At 50.6% G+C, this 27,420-nt stretch overlaps 1 protein-coding gene across 2 annotated transcripts in view; it reads left to right on the top strand.

Moving 5' to 3' along the window:
* The window catches only part of SLC2A9 (solute carrier family 2 member 9), a 255,656-nt gene that overhangs the window by 190,571 nt on the left and 37,665 nt on the right, over nucleotides 1-27,420 (top strand). For both annotated transcript variants that reach the window (XM_047855181.1, XM_047855182.1), the window contains exons 10-11: nucleotides 7,554-7,655; nucleotides 10,787-10,862. In XM_047855181.1, the coding sequence (XP_047711137.1) occupies nucleotides 7,554-7,655; nucleotides 10,787-10,862 (178 nt within the window). The remainder of the gene's footprint in view (nucleotides 1-7,553; nucleotides 7,656-10,786; nucleotides 10,863-27,420) is intronic.

A 27,420-nucleotide genomic window follows, 5' to 3' on the forward strand; every position in this document is an offset into this window, starting at 1 on the left:
CTGCAGCCCCTGAAACGTCAGGAATTCTGCCAGCCACCAAATGTTTCATGCCCTTTATCCGTAGATGTAAACAAAGAATATAACCTAGGCAGATGTCTGCCTACAAAATTCATAGTAGTATGAAATTCAAAGTAATATCTGTAAAATACTATAAATGCGCTTAAGTCAGATTTGGAAGCATTGAGTCGCATTTGAAATAAGTGACATTTTAGATTTTCCTTCCCTGGGTCCCTTCCTTCTCTCCTCATGTGTTTAATCATTTAACACAACGTACAGTGAGCTCCCCGTTAGTTTGCTAGAGCTGCATAACAAAGCACAGCGAGCAGAGGGACCTGAACAATGCAAATGCATATTCTCACCTTTCTGGAGGCCTGAAGTCTGAGACCCAGGTGGCAGAGGGCAGATTCCTTCTAAGACCTGGAGACGATGTCTGTTCCAGGCCCCTCCCCCAGCATCTGGTGCTTTGCCGGCAATCCGTGGTGTTCCTCGGCTGGCAGAAGCATCAGCCTGACCCCTACCTTCATCCTCAGCTGGTGTTCTCCCTGTGCGTGCGTCTGTCCAAACTTCCCCTTGTTATAAGGGCACCAGTCACGTGGGTTTAGGGCCGGCCATCGTGTCCTCATTGGCTTTGATGACCTCTGTAAAGACCTGATTTCCAAACAAAGGCACATTCTGAGGTACCAGGGGTCAGGACTTCAACATATCTTTTTTGGGGAGGTCACAGTTCAACCCAGAAGGTTCCCCAAGGGCCAGGACTCCTGTCTCCTTCTTCTCTCTGCCCTTGTGCCAGCGCCTCACCCAAAGGAAAGAAAGCCTTGGGAGACAGCATATTTCCTTTTGATAAATCTATATGTGCCAGTGATGAGAGGTAGGACCGTGCAGGGGGTCAGAACAAGAGTCTGGAACCAGTCTGCCTGGACCTGAATGCTCTTTCTGCCACCACGTGACCTTGGGCAGGCTCCTCAACCTCTCTGAGCCTCTGTGTACCCATGGAGATGTTATGAGGATTAAATTATGACTATATGCAAAGCACCTAGAACCGTGCCTGGTACATAGTAAGTGCTGTACAACGTTCACTACATAGTAACCAGGACAGCATGGTGTTGGTGTAAGGGCAGCCATACAGATCAATGGAACAGAATAGAATCCAAAAATATAAAAGATGCCAAAGTAATTCAATGGGAAAAGTCAGTCTTACCACAAACAGGACCATAAAAACTAGATATTCACATGGAAAACACAAAAGACAACCCTTCTCTCATGCCACACACAAAATTAACTCAAAGTGGACCGTGGACTGAAACATAGAGGCTAAAATTATAAAACCTTAGAAGTTTTTAAAACCTTAGAAAAATTATAAAACCTTAGAAGGAACATAGGAGGAAGTCTTTGCAGCCTTGGGAGAGGCAGAGATTTCTTAGATGGGATGCAAAAAACATGAACCATTTTTTAAAATTATTAATTGGATTTCATCAAAATGAAAAGCTGTGACTATTTCAAAGACTCTGTTAAGGAAATGGGAAGGCAGGCCAGAGCGAGGAATGTTCACAAAGCACACATCTCACAGGGGGCTTGAATCCAGAAGATGTAAAGGATTCTTAGAATTCAATAAAAGCAAGACTGTCAGCCACTTGGAAATGAACTTGGAAAAGACTTGGGCAGACACTGTACAAAAGAAAAAATCAGAAGTATCAATAAATGGATGAAAATTTGCTGAACACCACAAGCCATCTGGGAAATTAAAACTAAAACCCACAACAAGACAGCACTGTTCACCATAAGGATGACTAATATCAACATGGCTGATGATACCAAGCGTTGATGAAGATATGGAGCCACTGGAACTCTCATACGTGGCTGGTGGGAATTTCTAATAGTACAACCATTTGGAAAACTGGCAGTTTCTCATAAAAATTGTACCCATACTACCAGACATTCTTCTCGTAAGTATTTACCCAAGATCAAGCACATTTCTACACAGAGACTTGAACCCCCATGTTTACAACAGCTTTAATCATAAGACCCCAAACTGAAACAACCCAAATGTCCATCAAATGTTGAATGGAGAAACACACTGTGGTATATCCATTCAATGGAATACTTCTCAGCACTAAAAGGGAATAATATATACAACAGGGATGAATCTCAAAAAGAGCAGTGATCACCAATGTGGAATTCTAACCTAATCTAGTCTACTCTGATCTAGAGTCACGGAAAGCACATCAGTGGTTGCTTGCAGCTAGAGAAAGGGGCACAAGGGTACTTTAGAGTGATAGAAATGTTCTGTATCTTGATGTGGTCACGGCTTTATAGGTGTATAAATTTGTGAAAACATACCAAACTGCACAATTAAAGTTGGTACGTTTTATTGAATCTAAGACCTTAATCTAAGTCAATACAGCTGATTTTTTTAATGTTTATTTATTTTTGAGAGAGCACAAGTGGGGGAGGGGCAGAGATGGGGGGCGGTGGGGGGGGGGGGGTGGGTGGGAGTGGGGGGCAGAGGATCCAAAGCAGGCTCTGCACTGGTAGCAGCGAGTCCAATGTGAGGCTTGAACTCACAAACTGCAAAATCATGACCTGAGCTGACGTCAGATATTCAACTGACTGAGCCACCCAGGTACCCCTATAGTTGATTTTTAAATACTAACAACAGGGGTGCCTGGGTGGCTCAGCCAGTTAAGCATCCAACTTCAGCTCAGGTCATGATCTCACGGTTTGTGAATTCGAGTGCCTGTTGGGCTCTGTGCTGACAGCTTGGAGCCTGGAGCCTGCTTTGGATCCTACGTCTCCTTCTATCTCTTCCCCTCCCCCATTTGTGCTCTGTCTCTCAAAAATAAATATTTTTTTTAATGCAGTTTAAATACAACAACAACCACAAAAACATTCTCATTATCATTCCACCAGCATCCTAGCACTGTGGGTGGGCAGTCAGCGCTGAGTAAATGGCTGCTGAACGGCTGAATGACTCTGTGGGTCAAGAGTCCCCAGAAGGGATTTCTTGGAGGATGACAGTCCATCCCCAGCTGACATCAGTAACTTTCAGAGGCCACTGTTCATCTTGAGTTAATGTTTTCACTAATGATTTTAATGCTGAGTGGAAATACCGTGTTTACCCTAATCCCTTTCAACAGGCTGCACATTAAAACGATTTAAAAGAGGCAGAGATTTTGAAGGAAGGAGCCCTGCAGGCTGATTGGTTTTCCCACTAGGATGGACAGAGTTGTTTTTATGTCTTTCGCTCTCACAGCTGTTTCCTTGGTGTCTTCCTAGACATCTTGAGAGACTGTTTCCGAATCAGTGATGGTGCTTCCAGCTCTACCTTGGCTTCAGTTACTGGTTCATCAGGAGACTTTAGGGAAGCGAAACAACCAGATGCCCCACTCCGACCCCAGAGCACTTGATTGTTGGCATCATGATGTAAGACAGTGGTTCTCCACTGGTTTGTATTGGGGGCACGCTTGCTGACATTGAAATTGTTGGCGGTGCCTTAGGAGAAACTAAAACAAACCAGAAAAAGAAAAAAGAAACGCTAACGTCAGTGCCAAGCATACATTAATCACAGCATAACAATGCAACACGTGTTAATCTCAGGGCAGCAACTTCAGTGCCCTGTGTCTTGCAGTGACTGATTCTCGTCATGGTAATTCCTGTCGTCGTTTCAGTGCTCTGTCACTGGGCACTTAACCCAAGGAGATAACGTTGTCACACATTCTACCTATGGGCTGCCTTCGTCTTCGTGCCAGCTGAATTGTGGGCTCTGTCGTGTTAACTCTAAGAATGGCGATGCCATCCTGAGATTGTAATAGAAACATTCTACACGGTGAAGATTTACACATGTGGGTATTGGAAATCACTGGTGATGGGGAAGAGTAACAATTTGTGACTCAGGGCAGAGGGGTTTGTGTCTCCAATACTTTAGCTAAGTCTGTTTCTTAGACTTTTTTTTTTTTTGAGTAGAAAAGGCTTATTGTAGGGGCGCCTGGGTGGCTCAGTCAGTTAAGTGTCCGACTTCAGCTCAGGTCATGATCTCACGGTTTGTGGGTTTGAGCCCCGTGTCGAGCTCTGTGCTGACAGCTCAGACCCTGGAGCCTGTTTCATATTCTGTGTCTCCTTCTCTCTCTGCCCCTCCCCTGCTCGCACTCTGCCTCTGTCTCTCGCAAAAGTAAATAAACATTTTTTTTTTTAAAAAGGAAAGCTTATTGTAGAAAACTTGGAAAAGACTGAAAACTAACAAGAAAAAATAATAACCACCTATTCCCCCCAACCAGAGTTAGCCATTATAAGCTGTTTTTGCATATTTTTTCCAGGGTATATTCATTCAATAGAATCGCGACTTACAAAACTGCATACATGAGTATATGCAAGGTACAGCTCTGTGCCCTGCTCTTTCCCCTCAGAAGTGTAACCTCATGATTTTTCTGTTCTTTAAAATTCTTCTAAAATACGAGAATTCTGTAATTATCATCAGGATATTCCGGTATTTATTGAGCCGATTCACTTCTTGGTAGACTTCTAGATGGTTTCTATTTCCTCATTCGTATAAATTATACTACAATTGAAGGTCTTTGTCCGTGAGTCTCCCACCCAATGTCTATCTCCTTGGGATAAATACCCAGAAGGTGAATGACTGAATCCAAGGCTATGGATATTTTTCAGCCGTCCCTGCAGTGTGAGGGAGCATGTATTACACTTCCTTACCTCTGAGTAGCTCTGTGTGACTTTTGACACATCCCAGAGTCTCTGATCGCAGGTGTCTCTAACGTTCCCCATCCCCCAGCCCACCCGCCACCCAGGGGCCCGGTTTCCCTGCACCTGTTCCTCCCGCCCTGGCAGCCCGTATCAGGACCTCCCCTTTGGTGGGACCCAACTCATGAGGGTTTGGGGAGGAGAGATGACTTAGATGCTGGCCCTTCTTTCTCTCTAGAACTTTCTCAGCAAGCACTGATCTTTGCTTTCTCTAGGGGTCTCACTGGGCCTAACTTCCCACTGAGTGATCTTACTGCCCTCATCGTCCTTTTCTGCAATATGTGAACTGTCGCACCTGCCTTACAAAGATAAACCTTCACTCAATCAGCAGACACTGGCTCAGTACCTGCCAGGTGTGCTCTCCTAGGTTCTGGGAAATAACGAAGCTCCCGTTCTTCAAGTGAGGAAGGAGGGGTCAGGGAACAGGTGCTATACATCCAGGTGCCACAGGAAGCTATTACAAAGTGGGGGCTTGGTCTGTTTCTAGTTTGGAAAATTGTAATGTCTCAAGAACCAGAAAAGACTTTGTAGATGATCCCAGCCGTGCCTCCTACCAGCCACGTGACCTTGGGCAAGTTCCCAAAACCTCTGTGTCTCAGTTTCTTTACCTGTAAAATCTGACAAATAATGGGTCCTACTTCATAAAATTGCTGTGAGAGTTAAACAAGCTGATGCCTGATAAGCGCTTAGTGCAGCATCTGCCACATCACAGGCACTCAGGCAGAGGTCATCACACGCTAACCCGTCGGCATCAGAAAAAAGGAGCGAGGAAGACACAGAAGGGTGACTGGCTGTCTCAAGACCACGTGGCCGGTTAGAGGCAGGAGCTGGGACCAGACCCGGTGCCCCCCTTGACTGCAAGGATATATTATCTGCCATTTGCCGGAAGCCTCTGTGGTTCCCGCGCCTACTTCAGACACCGTGAGTTCTTGGCCTCTGATTGCGTAGCTATGCTGCAAAGACAGTATTACCACTTCCGTTTGTCAGGTGGGGAAACCGAGGCTTCCAGAAACTGAGCCCCCTGTCCTGGGTGCAGACCCAGGACTTGAAGCCAGGTCTGCCCATTTCAGGTCCATGCACATCTGGATGTCACCTGTGCTCTGCTCTGATGGGTCAGGTGTCAAGGAGGCCAAGTTGAGGCGCTTGGGTCAGCCTTGCATTCCTAGGCTGCAGAGGGAGGGGCTTCCGGAAAGGAAGTTGTAGATGCTTTTGAGACATGTGGCCGTCAGCCAAGGACGTTTCCTCCCAGGCCACTGACTTTCTGAGCCAGAGCCCCCCTCCCCAGTCCCCTCAGTGTTCATACCAAGCACCCAGCCGGCCTGGGGCTATGCCTGCCCACCTTTGGTGTGTGCTTGGCCGAGTGGCCAACAGCCCTTGCCGGCTCCAGGAGAGTCACCCAGAAGCCTTTTTATCACCCGCCCTCCTCAGAGTAGGGTGCGAGGAAAGAGGAAAAAAGAGGAGTTTTGGGGTTTCCCGCAGAAACACTCCTTCAGGCTTTGAGGCAGGATTGGGACTGTTCAGTCTGATGCTCTGGCTTTTGAACTGTCATCTGAGGCTGGTGGACAGGAGCACCTGTTCCGGTTTCATGGCCGCCGGCGGTGGCACTCCTTTCCCTTATCCAAACCAGATGGCTCACTTGACCCACTGGTCCCTCTGCCTGACGAGCTACCGCCACTGTTGCCTTCTCCAGGAAGCCTTGCCTGATTGCCCAGTGGAGAAAAGTTGTGCATTTTTATTCAGACGCCCTTAATTCAATACTCCCCTCCCCCAGCCCTCTCTGTTTCTCTCTCTATCTCTTTCTCACTGGCTGTGTGATGGCCACTGAGTTACTTCACCTCTCTGACCTTCAGTGTGCTCTTTCTGTGCAATGAGACGGGGGAAGAAAGAGGAGGGAAGGCACTTGACAAATTGGAAGACTTGTTATGTGTTTTGAATGCAGCCGCTTATTTAAGCACCCACCCCTTCCAGGCAGCCTTGTTGTAGCGAATTTTGGACCTCCTTGCACAGATAAAGGCCCTGGGGCTCTGGGAAGGGGAGTCATATGCCAAAGCTTACACATCTGGAAAGCCAGCGACCCAGAATATAAACCCAAGTCTGCCTGTTTCTGAAACTCGGCTACATGACTGTTTTTCAGGGTCGTTAGCAATTAGAGGAGCTCAATGAAGAGCCCTGCCTTTACGCAGTGGAGAGGTAGACACAGGGGCCAGCCGGATGGACGTCAATGACAGTCCTAGCTGTGGGAAGCTGGGCCCGAGGACACGGCTTCAGGAGCCACAGTCACGCTGGCTTCCTGGTATCACACCCCAGAATGAAACTGACCCATCCGGGCACCGGCAGAGTGGAAAGCGTCAGAACCTTCTCTGTCCGCTCTTACCCCTGGGCCCCTGCCTTGGGAGTCTGCCCCTCTAAAAACTATAAACGGGGGCATAAGGAGTGGAGAGCCCTTGCTTTCGGCCCGCAGGCTGGCTCCAAGGAGTGGGCAAAGGGCTACGGCAACCGTATCTGCTCATTTCCTCTTGCAGACCAGCTAGCCGATGAGCCCATCCTTCCCTAACAAGAAAGATTCGGAGGAAAGGGGAACGTGTGGGCACACAGTAGGTGCTCAAGAATGGTGACTTTGTTCTCCCTCCCTTTCTCATAAAGACCTTGGCCTTTCTGGCTGTGGCCTCGGAGAATGTGACGGGGCTGTCTGAAGGTCAAAGCCATCCTTTCACCGTGGCCCCAGTGCCGGTTCCTGGCACCACGTTCCCCTCCTCCTGTTGCTAGGAGTGAAGTATAACCACCTCTCTCTGATCCTGACTTAGGGCTTGGTCATTGAGCGCCTGGGACGGAGACCCCTCCTCATGGGCGGCTTTGGGCTGATGGCCCTCTTCTTTGGGATCCTCACCGTTACATTGACGCTGCAGGTGAGAGCACACACCCGTCGTACCCCGAGGGACACCGGCACGGAGCTGGCTTCTGGCTTCGGTACTCCGGGGCCTTGGCGTGGGAAGTTTGCGAGGCCGGCAGGCATCTCTTGCAGAACGGCCTTCCCGAGGGGCATCTCAGCTCAGAAGCAGCTGGTGGCCCTCGCGGAGGAAGGTTTGGTGAGGGGCCCTGGACTCAGAGACAGAGACTGGATGGACAGTCCTGTTGCTGCCTCTAATGAGCTGTGTGATCTCGGCCAAGATATGTCCCCTCTCTGAGCCTCAGTTAACCCATCTGTGGAACAGAGGAGACCAGAGGATCCCTCAGATGCCTCCTCCGGCTCCCACGTTTCCACACAGCACAGCAGGCGCTGTCATATAAGACACTCCCACAAGTGCCCGTGGGCTCCAGCAGGAGCTCCGGCCCTCAGGGCCCCACCTCTAAAATGGGAGAGCTTTCCGTATACCCAGGGGTGTTAGGAGGACTGATTGAGAAAATGCACTCACAGTACTCGGCAGGGCCCCTGACCATGACGGGGGCTCGGAGAAGGTACCTAATCCTGGCGAGAGTGGTGTTTTCCCCTTTTATGGAGACCGGAAACTGAGGCATAAATATTAATGAATAAGCTGCCCAAGGTTCCACAGCTAGTAAATAGCAGAGCTGGGATGAGATTCCAGGATCGTGGGGTTTCCTTCTGCCCCTGCCCTGCTCAGGACAGCACGCAGTGATGGAGCACTGCCTGTCTTAGCGCCAAAGGAAGCGTGAGGCCAGGTCACAGTGGTCAGCCAATCTGGGCACTTTTCAAAAATGAATCCCTAGATGGAAAGTTGCGTGTGTTGATCATTTGCCAAATGTCTTAATGTCCCAAAAACCTCTAGAAAAAGGCAAGGTGAGCATGGCAGTGCCTGACAGACAGAAAGGACGTGCTGCTGGGCGCGCTGACCAGGCGGGAGGTGGCCACGTCTCCCTTGGGGGTGATGTGCTGGCAGTGACCTCTGCCTCCCACCTGCCAGAGCAGGGGTGTCCTGCACAGGGTGCCTTTGCAGGCCCCTCAGACTGACCAAGCTGGCTCCTTCACCAGTTGGGCGATGTTCTGGGACATTGTGTCAGATGCCTGGAAGGGCTGCTGAAGCACGTGGGCCCTCTAGGCCTCATGCCACAAGGTTTCAGAGCTCTTCCTGGCTTGGCTGCCCTCATCTGCCCATGTCCCCCTTTCTCTGCTCTGCCAGCCCTTGTTCCCAGCAGCCCCCAAAGAGACTGCCCTTTCCTCTTCCTGGGACCTCCTCTGCTCACCTGGCTTCTCTCACTTTCCAAACCCACGAAGACCTGGATACCCCTTGGATACCTCTTCCTCTGGGAAGCCTTCCCTTACCCAGTGTCTCAGTGAGGCAACCTTCTCTGTGCTCCCAGGGACCCCAGGGGCAACCCTGCACTATCACTTACCACACAGGATTGGCTTTCCCTGTTGACTCATCTCTCTTTTCCAATAGCCAGTTGTGGGGGTAAGCGCCATGCCTGTGTCATTTCTGTATTCCTACCTCCCAGCCCAGGGCATGCCACTCAGGAGGAACTAAGAACAGTCTGCCAAATAAACGAATAGATGTATGTATGTATGTATGTATGGGTGGATGTATGGGTGGATGTATGGGTAGATGGATGAATGATGGGTGGATGGGTGGATAGGTGATGGATGGATGGATGATGAATAGTGATCGGTGGATGGGTGGATGGATGATGGATGGATGGGTGGATGAATGATGGATGGATGGATGATGGATGGATAGATTATGGATAGGTGGATGAATGTATGTATGTATGGATGAATGGGTGGATGGATGCATGGACGGATAGATGATACATGGATCGAAGAAGGTGTGGATGGATGGATGGATGGGTGGATGGATGATAGATGGAGGGATAGATGGATGGAAGAAGGTGTGGATGGATGATGGTTGGATGAATGGATGGTTGGATAGATGGATGGATGGATGGATGGATGAATGTGCGGGTTGATGGATGGATGGAAAGATGATGGATAGATGGATGCATGGATGGATGGATGGATGATGGATGGATGGATAGATAGATGTGTGAATGGATTGATGGATGGATAGATGGATGGATGGATGTGTGGATGGATAGATGGATGGATGGATGGATGGATGGATGGATGGATATGTGGGTGGGTGGATGGATGGATGGATGGATAGATAGATAGATTATGGATGGGTAGATGGATTGATGGATGGATGGATAGATGGATGTGTGGATGGATAGATTATGGATGGGTGGATGAATATATGGATGGATAGATGGATGAATGGGTGGATGGATAGGTGATAAATGGATGGAAGAAGGTGTGGATGGATGGTAGTTGGATGAATGGGTGGTTGGATAGATGATAGATGGATGGAAAGATGATAGATGGATGGATGTATGGGTGAATGATGGATGGATGAATGGGTGGATGGATGAATGGATGGTAACTTAGTGCAGTAGTGAGCCATGCAGTGTGCAAGACCTCACAATGCTCTTCTCAATTCTAGATCCTCCTTCAGCAAGAGCTGATAGACTTGGACATGGAAGGGCTGCTCTCTCTTCTCTTTACCCCCACCCTCCACTCTGAAAGTTTGTTGCTTACCCCTGTGCTGTACTCTCCTGTGCCTCTGTGGCATTGCTAACGTACAACCATCTCCTGAAACTTTTTATCCTTTCCTTTTCCTCTTGTGTGACCCGGGCTCAGCCTTCAGAGGTGAACACACTCTCCTCCCATCCCTGAATCTCTCTAGATTGGACTCGGGTGCCCTGACCCTTCCTTCCTCCCATGTTCCCCATGTCCCAGCACTGGTGACACCATGTTCTGCTTATCAACCATCCAGTCTCCTAGCACAGGGGCAATTTCCTGTACATCTTTCCACACCCAGCGCCAAGCCACCCCAACCCTGCCCGACAGGTGACAGCCCATCTAAACATACTGAATGACACCAGCTAACTTATCTCATACCTGTCAGAGCTCAGAGATGTAAAGTGACCCGCCCAAGGTCACACAGATAGATCAAGGAGGAGCTGGGCTGGGAACCCTGTTTGCACCGCTGCCCACACCCCTGCCCACACCCCTGCTCTCTCGCAGGACCATGCCCCCTGGATCCCATACCTGAGTATCGTGTGCATTCTGGCCATCATAGCCTCCTTCTGCAGCGGGCCAGGTAAGAAGCGCCTCCTTCCTCACCACCACCACCGAGCTGGGGTGTTCTCGTTGTACAGATGGGAGCGAGGGGCAAGGCCCACCTGGGAGCGGAGGGGAAGAGAGACTTCCCTACCCATTTGAATGCAATGATGACCTTCCTTTCCATCCCACAGATGGTAGCTAGCCGGTAACAGGCTCGCCCAGAGTGGGGTGACTGATAACGTAGAGCAGCGTCACAGCTACAATAACAGTTGCAAGAGCTCCGAGCCAGATGCGCTAGCTTGGGCTGAATGGGAGATACTCAAGTTACGGTCTGTGCCCACAGAGAAGTGACCACTTAGCGTGGAAGATATAACAATAATAATAGTGATAATAGTAATGTCCAAGATTTGCTGATCACTGGGGATGTGCCAGACGTGGCCAAGCACTTGATGCGTGCTGACTCGTCTGGGCTCGTGGCAGCTCTAGAGGAGGCAGGGATGGGAACGACTTGCATGCAGAGAGCTTTGTTGGACTCGCCCGACTCCCAGGACCCCAGCCACCACCTTATACTGGAGCTGCCTGAGGGTGGAGTCTGGAGACTTCTGAGCCTCCATGTGCCCAGGACACACTTCCAGCCTCCACTCTGCCATTTCTCTACGGGACAAGTCCTCTTCTCTCCTTGGGCCTCAGTGTCCCCATCTATAAAATGGCCCTGCCTTTCCCTGGCTCTGTGTCTGTGTGCTCAGGGGCCCCCACCAGAGGCCACGCTGGGGCTGAGAAGGGCTTCAGGGCAGTCTGACAGTTGTGCACATCCGTCTGGCGGGTGTGGCTGTGGTTCCTTGTTTTGGCTTCTATGTGGATGAAAACAACAGTGTGTTTCTATCAGAACAAATAGAACTGAATTTCTGTTTCTCCCTTTGTGTTGCTGCTTTTCACGGGCGTCAAGCTCCCTGTCCTGTCACATTGGTGGACAGACAGCATCTGTCCCCTGTTCAGGACAGCAGGATGTTATAGTGAGGTGTGGCAGAATGGGCTGTGGAACGGCTGGCAGAGGGCATTAGGCCTGCACGTGTGTGTGCACACACCCGGGCACACACACCCTCACCACGTTGTGGCGGTGATTGGAGGCACCTTCCAGGCGGGGCAGCAAATTGACTGGAGGGCCACAGAGAGCACACATTGCAGTTAAAGCAGATTCAGTGGGTAAATGTGCTCAGTCCTATGGGGTCCCCCTTTGCTCCCTGTGTGGTCAGCATTCTCACGGGAACCCCTGCAGGGGGGCAGCCAGAGGCTCCCCACTAGCCCTGGGAACACCGGGGAGCAGACCAGAAGGACAGCCTCTGCTCCCACGGGGCTTATAGGCTGGAATGAAAATCAGACATCAGGCCTGGGGGAGCCTCTCTCAACCTCTTAATCGAAAATCAGCATTCACATGCATACACGCATACAGGTACACACATGTGCATACCCACATTTCCATGCATGCACACATGTGCACATACATACACACACAGGTGCACATGTGTACATGTTCGTGCACACACATGCAGAGCCATGTGGGCACATGTGCAACACATACACGTAGGCGCATACATATACACACGTGCACACACATGCATACATGCACACGAGTACACACAGGTGCGTGTGCATGCATATGCGCACACACATTTACATATATGTGCACGTGCACACACAACATGCACGTCTACACACATGCACCACATGTACACATGCACACAAGTACACACATGTGCGCGCTCACGTATGTAGGTGTGCACACACAGGACAAGTGCAGCCACTGAGGGGAAGCTTTCGGTTTCATAGTGTGATTGTAGTGTTTTGGGGTTACCTTCTTCCATAACAGGTGTTTTCCCAGCAAGAACAATGAATGTTGATGTTTTATCTCAGTGGACGTCTTCTCCCCGTCTCCTTCACAGATAGGCTAACTGGGACGATCCACAAACCTGAAGTGCATTCCTGACCCAAACTGCTAAGCTTGGTCTTGTGTTTTGTCCCAAGTCCTCACTCTTACTACGGCAGTGTCGATTTCACTGGTTTTCTTCAAATCACAGAGCCTGCTGAGTTTCTGGCAGTTTCGACCGTAAGCTCTTCCCTCAGCATCTGGGAGTCTCCCTAAAGGGAGGTCCGTCTGCCCTCCCTAATTCCACATCAGTGTGGGCTCCTACCCTCTGCTCCCCAAGCCCCACCGTGTTCCCCAGCAGCCAGGCCTCACCCGCTAGCCACTAGTTTAGCTACGAGATTGGCCAGGCTTTAGAAACTTCTCTTGAACTCACATCAACAATGTACAGCTTAAGCCCCAGGGAAATTACCCAAGGGAGGCTGCCATTTGGGTCAGGAGATCATCTTCAGTGGACAGGAGGGAGCGGATCCCAAGAGGAACCGTGCTGGGAAATTGTGGCTCAGAAATGCTGAGAGATAAAGGGCTGTGTGACTCCCCATTTGAGGCTGCCCCTCCAGGATTAAGGGAAATGGATCATCCTCCCAGGAAAGAAAGCAGGCGTTTGCCTGGGGCAGCTTCTGTGATGAGCAAATCAATTCAAGGAGGCTTGACAGGGAATTGAAATTAGGTGCAAGGCAAGACAGAAACAGGGAAGGCGGTTTCCTGCTACATATTTTATTTGTGCGCATAACCCCAAGGCAGTGGCCGAGACAGCTAATAAATGAGGCACCATAAAAGAGCTTATCTTTGAGGAAAAGGAGATGTCTCCAAAGCACGTCAATTACAGTGTGAAAAATCTTAGCTGCTGGGGCTCTGTGCCTGGCATGAAGTTAAACTCTCTAAGGCCGGTTTCGGTGCTGGGGGGGAGGACAGACACACCACCATCTACCCAGAAACACTGAGTATGGTCACTGCGCTTGGAAGGTACAGTTTAGGAGCTGAACGCTCCAGAAAGCTAGAGCTACCCTGATGGGGACATACGAATGCCTGATGGGTGCGTGTGGGCAGAGAAAAAGGACTCCCCTACCTATCACATTGGTTGGATCCCCACCCGCTTGCATTAAGTGGTCCAGAGCTTCGATGGGGTCAAATCAGATGACTCAGTTCCCCTCGGAAGTTAGGAAACTATGTGCAAAACAGAATGACAAGGAAATTAATTTTCTAACCATGCAGAATTCACTGGGTAGGAGAAATGCGTGTGTCTACATTAAAACAGACCTACAAATCAAGAGAGAGATCCTGACGCCAAATCAGTGTGTGGCCCTCACTTTTGAACCCGGCTTCATGACAGTTAAATGAGAATGCCTCACGAACCCGGGTTAAACACATAGCCATCATTGCTCGGGACACATCCACGTCCCTACAGTGTGTTCACACAGATGGTGGGCTCTAACTGGAGGGTTGCGAGTCCCAGTCCCAATTCTTAGCAGTCCCAGTGCCAGCCGGAGACCCAGCCTCCACGCCCGGTACCACGTAGGATTTGGGAGATGCCCTTCTGAAAACTACCCTGTAAACGCTTAACTATTACATAAGCTTGAAATTAGGTCAAGGTCCAACAGGAAGGTACTGGGAGCTGGGAATTTAAAGGGACCTGGATGAATGGCCTGTTTGCAGAGGTGTGGGCATGGCGAAAGGACTCGGCAGAAAAGGTGCAGGTGCCTCAGCAGCAGAAGTAGGGGGAGGCTGCGGCCGACCCCCCAGCCTGAGCAAGCGCGGGATAGGCGAATTTTCATTAAAATCAATTTCTCCCTAAGAAGAGAATTAAATGCAAAGAAACAAGATTGTGTCGGGTAAAACTGAACTTTGAAGCTCCACACACCATTGTGATGCTTCAGATTTTTTGCTGCCACTCTCACCCCCCAGAACCGATTTTTACCCCAGCTGAGACCCCAGCTGAGAACACATTTTTTTTTACCAATTTTTTTTTTTTACCAACTGAGAACCAATTTTTACCCCAGCTGAGAACGCATGCTGCAGACAGAGACGGGGATTCGTGAAGTCTTTTTGAGCAGTGCATTCATCCCTGGGAGCACAAAGAGGAATAAGAAGTGTCCCGCCCAGGAGCTTGGAGCCCAGGATTAGAGGCAATTTCAGGGAAAGAAAAAGAAACTATCATGGGAGTGGGGGTGGGGTTGGATAGGAAGCTGAAGCCCAGAGAGGTTGAGTGTTCTCCCAAGAGTCACACAGCTGATGAGCCAAGATTGCAGTTCAGGTTGTGTGACTCTAAAGCCTGGGTTCTTAGGACCTTTGATAGAGGGAGCAAGAACTCCTGTCCCCTTTAAGGTCCTTCCAGCTGGAGTAAGAATCAAATTGACACGAGACAGATTAACAGGAGAAAATCAAATGTAATAGCATAAGTAAGAGAAATCCCCTCAGATAGGGAAATTACAAAGACGGGCAAAATGAGAGAACAAATACCCCCAAACCTAGGGGACCGTGCGTGACCATTTACCGCTCCAAGTCTGTAGGTCACCGTGGTAGTTTTGCTGTGCGGGCCCTCACACGTCTGCGCTTGGCTGGCGGGTTGGCTGGACGCCAGCTAATCCAGCTACACAGACCACTGGTCTGTCATTGAGAAGGGTGACCTGGCCACACGTCCGTCCCCATCCACCTGACTAGCCTGGCTTGTTCACGTGATGGATCAAAGCTACAAGACCAGAAGTGTGCAAAACCTCGTGAGGCCCAGGCTTAGAACTCAGTGTCACTTTTGGATAAAACAGGTAACGAGGGCCAGCCCAGAACCAGGAGGTGGAGAGAGCGACTTTGCCTCTCACGGGAGAGGCTGCAAAGAACTGGGACCATTTTACAGTCTCTCCAGAAGTTGTAGCCATAGAATAGGCAAGAGGCGACAATTATGGACTCTCATTTTAGAGAGAAATACATACATTTCATTCATTCACCCATCTCACAAATAGTTTTTGAGTGCATACTTGGGAGCAGGCATCCTTCCAGGCCTGAAGATAGAATGCTCTCTCTCTCTCTCTCTCTCTCTCTCTCTCTCTCTCTCACACACACACACACACACACACACACACACACACACACACAGTCTGCCCCCGAGGGAGATTCTCACAAGTGAGCGAGGCCAGGGTCCCACCGGGAGGATATGGCACATGCAAGCCAGGATACGTTGAGGAGCGTTTGATAACAAGACAGATGCAATGGTAAAGGGAGATTTGGGGGAAATGTCACAGACCTGATTATTTAGATGATGTCAACATACAACACTAACGTCCTATGTCCACCCCTCCACCCAATGGCCATGCAGGAAGCGAAACAATTTGCTGAAAGTTAATTCATCAAAAGTCAACACATCCAAGGTCACATTGCTAAAAGCCAAATCATACAGAAAAACAATTTGCTGAACGTACCTTATTTCTTTCACTGTCTGCTATGAATCTACAAAATTCTGTACAGAAAAGAATGATTTTAACAGCTTCTGTAGGTTTCTGTGTTGTTCCTTATTTTGTCTGCCTAAGCGAATTTTGAAGAACTTTCCTCTTGTTTTCTTGGCTCTCTGCTGTTGCAGGTGAAGGTTACGGGGGAGCAGGAAGGCCCAGCCAAGTGACATAAAGTATATTCTCATCCAGGTCTTGCTCCCTCTCCAAATCCATTCGGTTTCAGAGATTCACGTAAAAAGTTACTGGGTTTGGATAGCAAGGAGACATCAACACATTTATCTTCCTTTATTCTGTGTTTGGGGAGCAAGAGTGTGGATAGCAAAGGTTCAGATAGCCAGGGTTCCCGCCTGTCGTGCGGACTGGTTTTTCTCATTACTGTATTCTTATTCAGTAATGTGTTTTACATCTTTGGCTTTGGGTGAATTGACCTTGAGCCAACCATGTGACCTTCATCAGTCACTTCTCTGAGCCCTAATTACTGGCCAGGACAGGAGACAACACAGAGAACCCACAGGGAGGATGTGGGGCTCAAGAGAGGCCATCTGTGGATGCTTTGGAATCTCACAGCACCTTTGCCAAAATCTGCAGTGATTTGGGCAAGGCCACATTCCTCTATGGGTCTCAGTTTCTCCACCAGGGAAAGGAGGGGCTGACCCAGATAAGGAGTTCTCCGGCTGGGTGGCTACCCGTCAGAACCCCCCATCTGTGGTCAAACATAACCCTGGCACACTGTCCAGGCCACTGGGCAGGCAACAGGGATGGCATTTTTTTTTAATGTTTATTCATTTTTGAGAAAGACAGAGAGGAAGAGGGAGAGGGAGAGAGGGAGAGAGCATGAGTGGAGGAGGGGCAGAGAGAGGAGGGGGCAGAGGATCCCACGCATGCTCTGCGCTGACCGCCCAATGCGGGGCTCAAGCTCACAAACCGTGAGATCGTGACCTGAGCCAAAGTCAGACGCTTAACTGACTGAGCCACCCAGGGGGCCCCAGAAATGGCATTTTAACATGTTTTCTGGACAATTTCTAAGCAGCCAGTCCAGCCCAAACCACTCCTGTCTGTGGAAGCTTCCAGACTTAGTGAGCAGCTCCGTGGCTGCCCAAAGACCCACACCAGCGAGCTAGCCAAACAGAGCACTGGCCGTTGACGTCTCTGGCACAGACCCTCAGGGCAATAGTAAAAGTCACAGTGACAATGTCGATCACAGTGGCAGCGAGGGCAGTCGTGTATCTAGTGGGCATTTCAGGTTCATGCTGAGCGTTTCACTCAGGCCAGCTCACCCAGCCCTCAGACCAGCCCCCCAGGGCAGACCGCCGCATTCCCAGTTTGCACACGAGGGGGCTGACGCTCCGAGAGGCTCTGCTGTCATAGCTCCCAGGTGGCACCTGCTCCTGAAGTCAGTGACAAGGCAACGTTTGTGCTCCTAATACTGCAGTAGGGCGAGTGGTGCACCCCCGAGCTTCATGTCTGCTCAGAACCTCAGAGTGTGACCTTATTTATTAAGTTTATTTATTTATTTTAAGAGAGAGAGAGAGAGTGAGGGAGCGTGCAGGGGAGGGGCAGAGAGACAGGGAGAGAGAGAATCCCAAGCAGGCTCTGTACTATCAGCGTGGAGTCCATCGTGGGGCTCGAACCCACGGACCGTGAGATCATCACCTGAGCCGAAACCATGAGTCAGACACATAACCACCTGAGCCACCCAGGCCCCCAAAATGTGACCTTGTTTAAAAATAGGTCTTTGTAGATGTGATTAGTTAAGGATCTCAAGATGAAATCATCCTGGATTTACGGTGGGCCTGAAAGCCGATGACGGGTGTCCCTAGAAGATGGGAAGATCCCCATGGAGACACACAGAGGAAGAGGTGATATGAAGACAGAGGCAGAGACTCGAGTGACGTGGCTCCAGCCACGGAATCCAGAGACAGCCAGCAACACCTGAAGCTCAGAGAGCCTCAGGACAGTTCCCCCTTTGGGGCCTCCAGAGAAAACTAACCCTCCCGGCACCCAGACTCAACTCTGGCCTCCAGAACCGGGAGAGAATCCATTTCTGGGATTCTGAGCCACCAAGTCTGTGGTGATCTGTTTCAGCAGCCTTAGGAAGCTAGCGCAGCACAAAGTTGGCAGGAAAATGTTTCCTTCCCCCCAGGTGGCCGTAGGGGCAGGGCCAGGGGGCTTGGAAATCAGTCTTTCACCATCTAACACTTAATGCCAAGCAGATCGACGGGTGGCGGGCTACTTGCCAGGCTGAGGTACACGTTCTGCTTATCCAGGAAGACCAAGGGGAACGTTGAACGTTGATATTTTCTTCCCGAAGTTGAGCACCTGTTCAGCACTCAGTACTTTGCCTCGTGCACCCTGGTCCTCCCGGCACCATGCAGAGGAGACCTCCTGTCCCCAGTGAGGGCACCTGCACTCCAGAGAGCCTGCCTTGCCCACATCACCCGGCATGCAGGAGGCCCGTCAGGACTTGAACCCACGGCTCCCCAGCTCTGAGGTCTCATCTTTCCTCCTGTTCTTCCTCCCTCGTTTTCCCGAACGCTCAGTTTCCCTGCTTATCTCCTTCCCACGGTCTCCGGCAGAGTTAATTAGCAAGCTTATCTCCTGAAACGTGAAGATGGAAGTGTGGCAGTGCTCCTTAGGGTTTTCTGCCAGGCCTTCTCCAGAAGGGCTCGTCCCTCAGAAGCAGTCCACAAGCAAATGCAAATCCAGAGAAAGAATCTGGGCCCTCCAGAGTTTCAAGGCATAAGCCTGGGTTTTCAACAGAAAGGTGGAAATTTCCGGTTCTGCAGTTCCTGACGTGAGTGACAGGTGCCCAGCTTCTGGTTCTTTCTGTGGTGTCGGCCAGCAGCCGCCTCCCTCCTCGCTGACACTTGAGCGAACCCTGGGAACTGGCAGGGGAAGCTGACCCTTAGCTGATCCTCACAGCCCCTGGGGTGAGAGCCTGATTCGCCGTCTGAGGGGACTGTCTCCTGTGGCCGCTGTGACACAGGACCACAAACTGGAGCCTTTTAGGAACAGAAATTTATTTTCTCTTCTCACAGTTCTAGGGGGCAGAAGTTGGAAATAAAAGCATGGGCCGGGCCGGGCTCGTCCAGAAGCCCTGGGGGAGAATCTGCTCCCTGCCCCTCTCCTGGCTTCCTGTGGCTGCTGGCTTTCCTCCGCGTGCAGCCACAGCCCGTGATCTCTGCCCCGTCTTCATATCGCCTTCTCCTCTGGTGTCCACCTCCCCCACCCCCCGCCGCTTACAGGGGCCCATAGGATGCACTTGGGACCCACGCTGATGGAATCCAGAGTGAGGTCACTAACTGAATCATCTTGCGCCCTATGACATGACTGTCACACCCCCAGGCACTACGAGACAGAGTGAGTGGAGCACCCTGTCCCTCTCCTGTGGTGGTGGTGGTGGGGGGGGTCACGACCCAACAACAACCTTCCTCCTTCCTCTGCTCCTTCACCCACTTCTCTTTTTTTATTTTTTTAAGTTTATTTATTTATTCTGAGACACACAGAGAGAGAGAGAGAAGGGGAGGGGCAGAGAGAGAAGGAGCACAGAGCCCTATGTGGGGCTCGAACTCACAAACCGTGAGACTGTGACCTGAGCCAAACCCAAGACTCGGACGCTTAACCGACTGAGCCACCCAGGCGCCCCTCTCCCTCACCCATTTCTTGTCTTAAAGTGGGTGAGGGGCTCAAGAGCTGTGAGTTAATGCTGCCTTCCCTGTGCATCCTGCATGCAGAGACGCGGAAGCCGCCTTGGGGGTCTCCGCCTCTGTTGCTTCTCACTCCGAGTCCAAGTGAAGCTTCTGTTTTGAGACCCAGCTACCCCTACAACGTAGATATGAGCTAGGTGGCAGCGTGGGTGCAGGGCAAGGAACTATTGCCCCCGTCCAGGAGGCTCAGGGGGCATAAAAGGGGCACGTTCAGTGTCTAGATTTTCGGGAATCAGTAGAACGCAGTTTGGGGGGACAGGTCATGGTGAGGCAGGGCTGTGCTTGATTCCTGTGGCCGCTGCCACAAATGACCGCTAATTTGGTGGCTGAGAACCACATCAATTTCCCCTCCTACGGTTCTGGGGTCAGAGTCTGAAATCACTTTCACTGGGCAGGGATGACTCCCTCTGACTCTGGGGGGATTTGACTTCGTGCCTTTTCCCCCTGCGAGACCACCCACATCCCTTGTCTTGTGTCCCCTCCTCATCCCTCAGAGCCACCAGCATGGCGTCTTCTCTCTCATCTCTGACCCCTGCCTCCTTTGTAAAAGGACCCTGTGATTACATTGGATGGGATAGTCCAGAATAGCCTCCCCATCTCAAGTTTCATAACTTAATCATGCCTGCAAAGTCCCTTTTGGCATGCCAGCTAACCCGTTCACGGATTCTGGGGATTCACATGTGGACATTTTTGTGAGAGAGTTGGGGGCCGGGATGGGGCATTCGGGCAGTGATAGCATTTCCTACGGTTCAAGCACGTGAGATTGCAGGATGTATGGAAAGTGCCAGGTGGCCCAGGTGGCCGGTGGCGTTACAGGGGAGCTGGCGTTTGAGAGGGGACTCAGAGGCATGCAGGACCAGACCACACGCCACCTGTGTACTCAGCCTGAATAGTGACTGGATTAGTCTGCTCAGCCACCATGGCCAAGTACCGCGGACCAGGAGCTTTAAACAACAGAAATGTACTGCCTCGTGGTTCTGGAGTCTGGAAGTCCAAGGTCAAAGTGTCAGCAGGGCAGTTTCTTCTGAGGCCTCTCTCCTTGGCTGGTAGACGACCGTCTTCTCCCTGTGTCCTCATGTGGTCATCGTGTGTGTGTGTGTGTGTGTGTGTGTGTGTGTGTGTGTGTCCTAATCGCCTTCTCTTACGAGGACACCAGTCATAATGGACGGGGCCCACCCAGGTGATCTCATTTTGCCTTAATCACCTCTTTAGACTCCCTGTCTCCAAATACAGTCACACCCTGAGGCCCTGGAGGTTCGAACTTCAACATATGAATTTTTCCCGGGGGTGGGGACCAGGAGGGGATGACACAATTCAGCCCACCACAGTGATTGAAAGTCAAAGTCTTAGAACAAGAAGCCACCACGGCTTAGGCGCTAACTCTACCTCTTACGAACAGTGTGGCCTTGGGCAGGCTGCCTAATCTCTGGCCTCATCTGAAAATTAAAGATAACAATAGTAATACTACCTTCTATTACAACAGTAATAGCTGGCCTTACCAAGGTTGAATCCATCTATTCATTTAAATAGTTACTGATGGAACCATGTGCCAGGCATTCCTATAGGTGCTGGGGATATAATAAAAACAAGAGACAAAAACACCTGTCACCATGGAGCCTTTGCTATAGTGGAGGGAGACATAAAACAGTGTGAAAAGTCTTCTATAACGTGTGCTGAAATGCAGTAAGCGCTGTGGCGAAAATTAGAGCAGGGAAGGTGGGTGGGAAGCCCGTCGGGGGAGGTATTGAATTGGACCTGGGGTTGTCATGGAAGGTCTCGGTGGCAAAGTGACAACTGGGCAAAGACAGGAAGGGTGTGCGGGAATGAGACATGCAGATAGCTGGAGAAAGAGCCCACCAAACAGAGGGAACAGCTAGTGCAAAGGCCCTGGGGCAGGAACACGTCTGATCTGTTGAAAGAACAGCAAGGAGGCCAGTGAGGGCAGGGAGTGAGTGAAGAAAGAACAATTGGAGACCAGATTGAATTGATGGAGGACCGGGAAACAGCAGACCGTGGACTGCTCCATAGGCCGTTTCAAGGGCTTTGGGCTTTCTCTTTGGGAGAGATGGCAGCCGTCTGGGGATTTGGAGCTGAGGAGTGACAGCTTCTGTCACTTAAATGCACATAAAAACATTTTATGTTTTTAATGTGTGTTTAATTTTGAGAGAGAGAGAGCACACATGTACGAGCAGGGAAGAGGCAAAGAGAGAGAGGGAGACAGGGAGAAAGAATCCCAAGCAGGGTCTTCAGAGTCAATGCAGAGCCCATTGTGGGACTTGATCCCATGAACTGTGAAATCATGACCTGAACTGAAATCAAGAGCTGGACGCTCACCCACCGAGCCACCCAGGCGCCCCTCGAAGCTCCTTTTTAAAAGGATGTTCTTGGGTCGGCTTCAGCTCAAGTGGTTGCTTCGCATGTGGTTATTAAAAGGATGTTCTTGACTGCTGTGTTAAAACAGCCTGTAGGAGGCCAAGGGTAAAAGCTGGGAAACCAGTCAGGAGGTTCTTACAACCATTCAGGCAAATGGCAGTGGCCGCTTGGACCAGGGTGGCGGTGGAGGAAGTGATGAGAAATGGTGGATTCCCAACACAGCAACCTTTGTAAGTTTTCATGGGCAGAATGCTCTGGCAGGCTGGACGTGGGATATGAAAGCAAGACCAGAGCCGAGAGACCCCAAGCATGAAGCTGCTGTTAACTGAGGTGGTGAAGCGAAGTAGATCGGGGGTCAGTCTTAGACATGGTAGCGTAGACATGACCATTAGCCATCCCCAGACGGGTGAGCTGACATGTGTAAAGTACAGGCCCCGTCACAGGGTGGCTTGTCCAGAATCCGATGCCGAGGTGCAGTTTGGGATGAGGGACGTTGGTCAGGGGTCCTCACCCATTGAGAGGCACGGAGAGGGCAGAGGGAGAGGTTGGGCTGTGATACAAGCCCAAGGGCAGCTCAGCCAGCCCCATGGGGAGTCTGCAGCTGAAATGGCCCGTTAGATTGGGCCGTGCTGTGGCCCAGGCCTTTCTACCCCTCCACCTGTAGTCGTCGGAAGTGGGCCATTCTGGGAAGGGCATGCGCGGGGGCCAGGCGGTTCTCTGCCGCTGAGGCTGACCCTAAAGGGACTGATGGCTGGAGGCATCTGCCAAAAGCAGTCCTTTCCCGAAGCCCCGCAGGATGGCGCGACTCCGTGCCGGTCGTGCCCACGTTCCCTCGTCTGCAAGTCCAAAATTCAAAAATCTCAGAAGAAACAATTATTTTTCAGTGGTTTGCACCAAAACCAGACCTGAGCAGACGTGAGCCTCCTTGCTGTCCTTCTTTCTGTCCCGTTTAGTGGGGCTCTAGGTGGTTCTCTTCCTCCTCGGACTATGGCAGCTGTGTCTCCTGCATCTTCCCCGACCTTTCTGGCTGCCCCTCCTCTGTCCCCTCCCGCCCTCCTCCTCTTCCGATCCATGGATGCTGGCCCTCCCCAGTTCTGCCCTTGGCCCGTGCACCCCTCACTGCAAACGCTGTCCCACGATGGTCTTCTCCACTCTTCTCGGAGCTCCCGCTCTTCCGCTGCACTTCCCTCCCAAGCTCCGGACCCAGGTGTCTACTCCCTTAAGGCACAACGCCACACAGAGATCATATGGGTTCCTAAAAACACGCCCAGTCCAAAATCATCACTTTCTCTCTACCTCTGCTTTTCCTCCCACATCCCCTTATTTCAGTGGATGGAGCCACCAACAGCCTACTTGCCCTGTAGGTCATCCTGAACTCTCCGTCCTCCTCATTCCCCTACTGAGCACTTATTATGGGCCAGGCACAATGCTAAGTATATTACCCACGTTACCTCCCTTAACAAGAAACTCGAGTTACTTGAGACAGGAAGTGAGACATTTGGACGAGTGTCAAAAGTGCACGTGGACATAGAGTCCACGCACGGGGGCTGGAGCGGGGGTGGAGAGCAGACCTCTCTTTCTTCTCTCACAATTTTTTTTTAAATTTTTTTTTCAACGTTTATTTATTTTTGGGACAGAGAGAGACAGAGCATGAACGGGGGAAGGGCAGAGAGAGAGGGAGACACAGAATCGGAAACAGGCTCCAGGCTCCGAGCCATCAGCCCAGAGCCCGACGCGGGGCTCGAACTCACAGACCGCGAGATCGTGACCTGGGTGAAGTCGGACGCTTAACCGACTGCGCCACCCAGGCGCCCCTCTCACAGTTTTAATGGCCAGACTCTGGTGGGGGCCGAAGGAGTTGGTATTAACCTTATTTAAATCTGCATTTTTCCCACTGAGATACACTTACATGATCATGATTCACTTCTCCAGGTGTCGAAAACAAGCTGCTAAAATGGAAAAGTGGCCCACTGTGTCCACACGCTGTCCCTCGTCTTTCTGTTGATTTGAAGGAGGGTAAGGTTCCCTCTGATAAAGGTACTTGAAGGATTTCTGCTCAGCCCATATTTGGGACAGGATGGCCAGCATTCAGAGGGGATGCTAGGCACCAAAACGTGGACTCTAAGGGAGCAAAAAGTGATGTTCCCCAGGGAGGCAACATGAGTGTGGAAGGACCTTGGCTCAGAGCGCCCCCCTTGGTTTGAGTCCCCACACAACTGCCAGTGTGGCCTTGACCTCTTACCCTCTCTTGTGTCACTTCCTGCACACGTAAAATGGGTCACAGGTGCCCTGAGGATGAAATGGGTCAACGTACACAAGGCAAGCGTGGATGTGTGGCCCACGTGCAGACAACTAAAGGGAAAATCTTCTAGCAGAGGGAATAACCAAGGCAAGAATCTGCCTGGCGTGTTCTAGAACAGTGCTGCCCAATAGAAGCAGAATTCGGAGCACCTGTCTGTCTGTCTCTCTCTCTCTCTCTCTCTTAAAAATAAATAAATGTTAAATATTTTATTTATTTAAAAAAAAATTTTTAACGTTTATTTATTATTGAAAGACAGAGAGACACAGAGCACGAGCAGGGGAAGGGCAGAGCCAGAGGGAGACACAGAATCCGAAGCAGGCTCCAGGCTCCGAGCTGTCAGCACAGAGCCCGACGTGGGGCTCGAACTCACAAACCGCGAGATCATGACTTGAGCCGAAGTCGGACGCTCAACCGACTGAGCCACCCAGGCGCCCCAAAAATTTTTTTAAAGAGAGAGAATTCAAGCCACAAATGTAAATGTTTCTGATGGCCATGTTAAAAAAAGTAAAAAAGAAACCAGTAAAATTGCTTTTGAGAATGTGTTGTATTCAGCCCCCTATATCCAAAGCATTAGTTCAGCATGGAATCATTATATAACCTGTGTTAATGGGCATTCTAAGTTTCTTTTTTTCTATACTCAGTCTCTGGAATTGGTGTGTACTTTATACTTAACAGTACATCTCAGTTCAGACTGGCTACGTGTCCAGCGCTCAACCACCACATGAGACGAGGGCTACCGTATTAAGCTCAGTTCTGGAAAGAGTGAGGACACGTATATGGCGGGAAAAAGAAGGGAAGTGAGAGAGGAGGAGGGAACTGGAGGGAACCGTTAGGTTAGCTGTTGGATCCAAGCACAGGGGCAGAGTGTGGGAGAGTCTGACCAGAGGGCTGACGGAATGTGATTTCCGTTCCAAATGCTCACTTTGGCTGCTGTGTGGGTAACAGACTGGAGAAGGTACGCCCCAGATGTCCTCGGAGAGCTGCTCCGAGGCGAGTCTTTCAACAGTAGTGGTCGTAGTAATCGTAACACGGTAATAATAAGCAACCACTGTCACATCCATCACCCTGTTGGATCAATGCGCCCGTTTTATAGGTAGGAAAAGTGGGAGTTTACAAGAGTAAGCAATCGGCCCCCATGTCACAGTTAGTATCACAGAAAGGACTGGGGCCCTTGCCCTGGCCACAGTTCCTTCCCACCCTCCAGAAATGGCTGGCTGGAGGGAGAGAGGTCCCAGGCCAGGCACTCGGCCCTGCTTCAGGTCTCTGCATTATGTCCTTTAATTCAGGAGCCATATGCTTTGAAATACTGTGTTTGCCTGGATGGCACACCATGGGCCGTGGGGCCAGATTCCTGCAAACCAGGGTTCCTGCAGGCATCTTGAGCTGTCTCACCAATCTGGGGGGGGGGGGGTGGATCTTTAAACACCTCCAACCACGGATCCAGCTCCCCCTCATTTCCTTCTTTTATGTTCTGGAAAAAAGAGTAGGAAACTCACCCGTGCCACATGGCACTGAGAGAGAGGCATGGGCTTGGGGTCCGATCAGGCCGCCCCCTCACTCCTTGTGACACTTAGCTTCCCTGAGCCCTATTGGCTCGTCTGCAAAATGAGGCTACCAGCCTCCCCTTGTTTAGTGACAGTCACACTGCCTGGCTCACAGAAGGTGCTGGGTGACTTTTAATTTCCTTTCTTGCCTCCCCCTGCCCTTTATGAAGTCATATTTAAATGTATTCTATAACAACACAAACTATAAATTCAGAGTTCTAGAAAAAAATGATGAGTGGTCTGATAGAAATTTGGATTTTCGTAAGTCCTCCAAGATGGTGAACACACGGTAATTTAATGATGCCCTTACGTGACTTTCTGGAGAAACTTCTAGAACTTCAGCCTCTGCACCGCCGGCATTGGGGCTGGATACTCCTCCGTGGTGCAGGCCGTCCCGGGCATCGTGCCCCGTTGAGCCACAACCCTGGGCTCTAACCGCCCCCCCCCCGGCCACCAGTAACATCTCCTTTTACACCAAAAATGTCTCCAGACGTCGCCACATGCCCCTGGGGGCAGAGTCACCCCTAGTTTAGAACCACTGTCGTTAGCTGGTGTTTTGGAATAAATACAGGCTCCAGACTCGAACCAACCTGGCTTTTCCACCTGTTGCTGTGTGATGTGGGGCGAGTCTGCCTGTGTGTGTGTGTGTGTGTGTGTGTGTGTGTGTGTGTGTGTGTATGTGTGTGTGTGTGTCCTCACTTCTCTACTTCTTTCCTTATATCTAAATAATGACCTTTTACTCAATGGCCGCTGTGTATCATGCATTAACTCCTGTGATTCCCACCAAAAGCCTATGTGATTATTATCCATTTTACAGATGAAGATACTGAGGCACAGAGAGAAGATGCTCATACAGGGTCACACTGCCAACGTCAGGCAAGCTTGTTTTCAAGTCGGAGCATTTCAGTGCCACACCCTGTGCTCTACACCTGTGAAATCACCTGCCTAACACACCTAGAACCTGGCCAGGCACATAGTAAATGCTCAGCAAACACTAGTTCCCCTTCTCAAAAAACAGTTTCAATCAAGAAGATTCTTAGGGTCAGGGTGGCTGACTGGCTCAGTCGGTTGAGCGTCTGACTTAGGCTCAGGTCGTGATCTCACGGTTTGTGGCTTCGAGCCCTGTCAAGTGTGCTGACGGCACAGAGCCCACTTCAGATCCTTTGTCTCCCTTTTCCTGAACCTCCCCCACTCATGCTCATTCTCTCTTGCTGTCTCTCAAAAATGAATAAACAGTTTTAGGGGGCATGCGGGTGGTTCAGTCGGTTAAGTGTCTGACTTCAGCTCACATCATGGTCTCATAGT

This window comes from Prionailurus viverrinus, chromosome B1 (assembly GCF_022837055.1).
Source record: "Prionailurus viverrinus isolate Anna chromosome B1, UM_Priviv_1.0, whole genome shotgun sequence".
In the NCBI taxonomy this organism is placed as follows: Eukaryota; Metazoa; Chordata; class Mammalia; order Carnivora; family Felidae; genus Prionailurus; species Prionailurus viverrinus.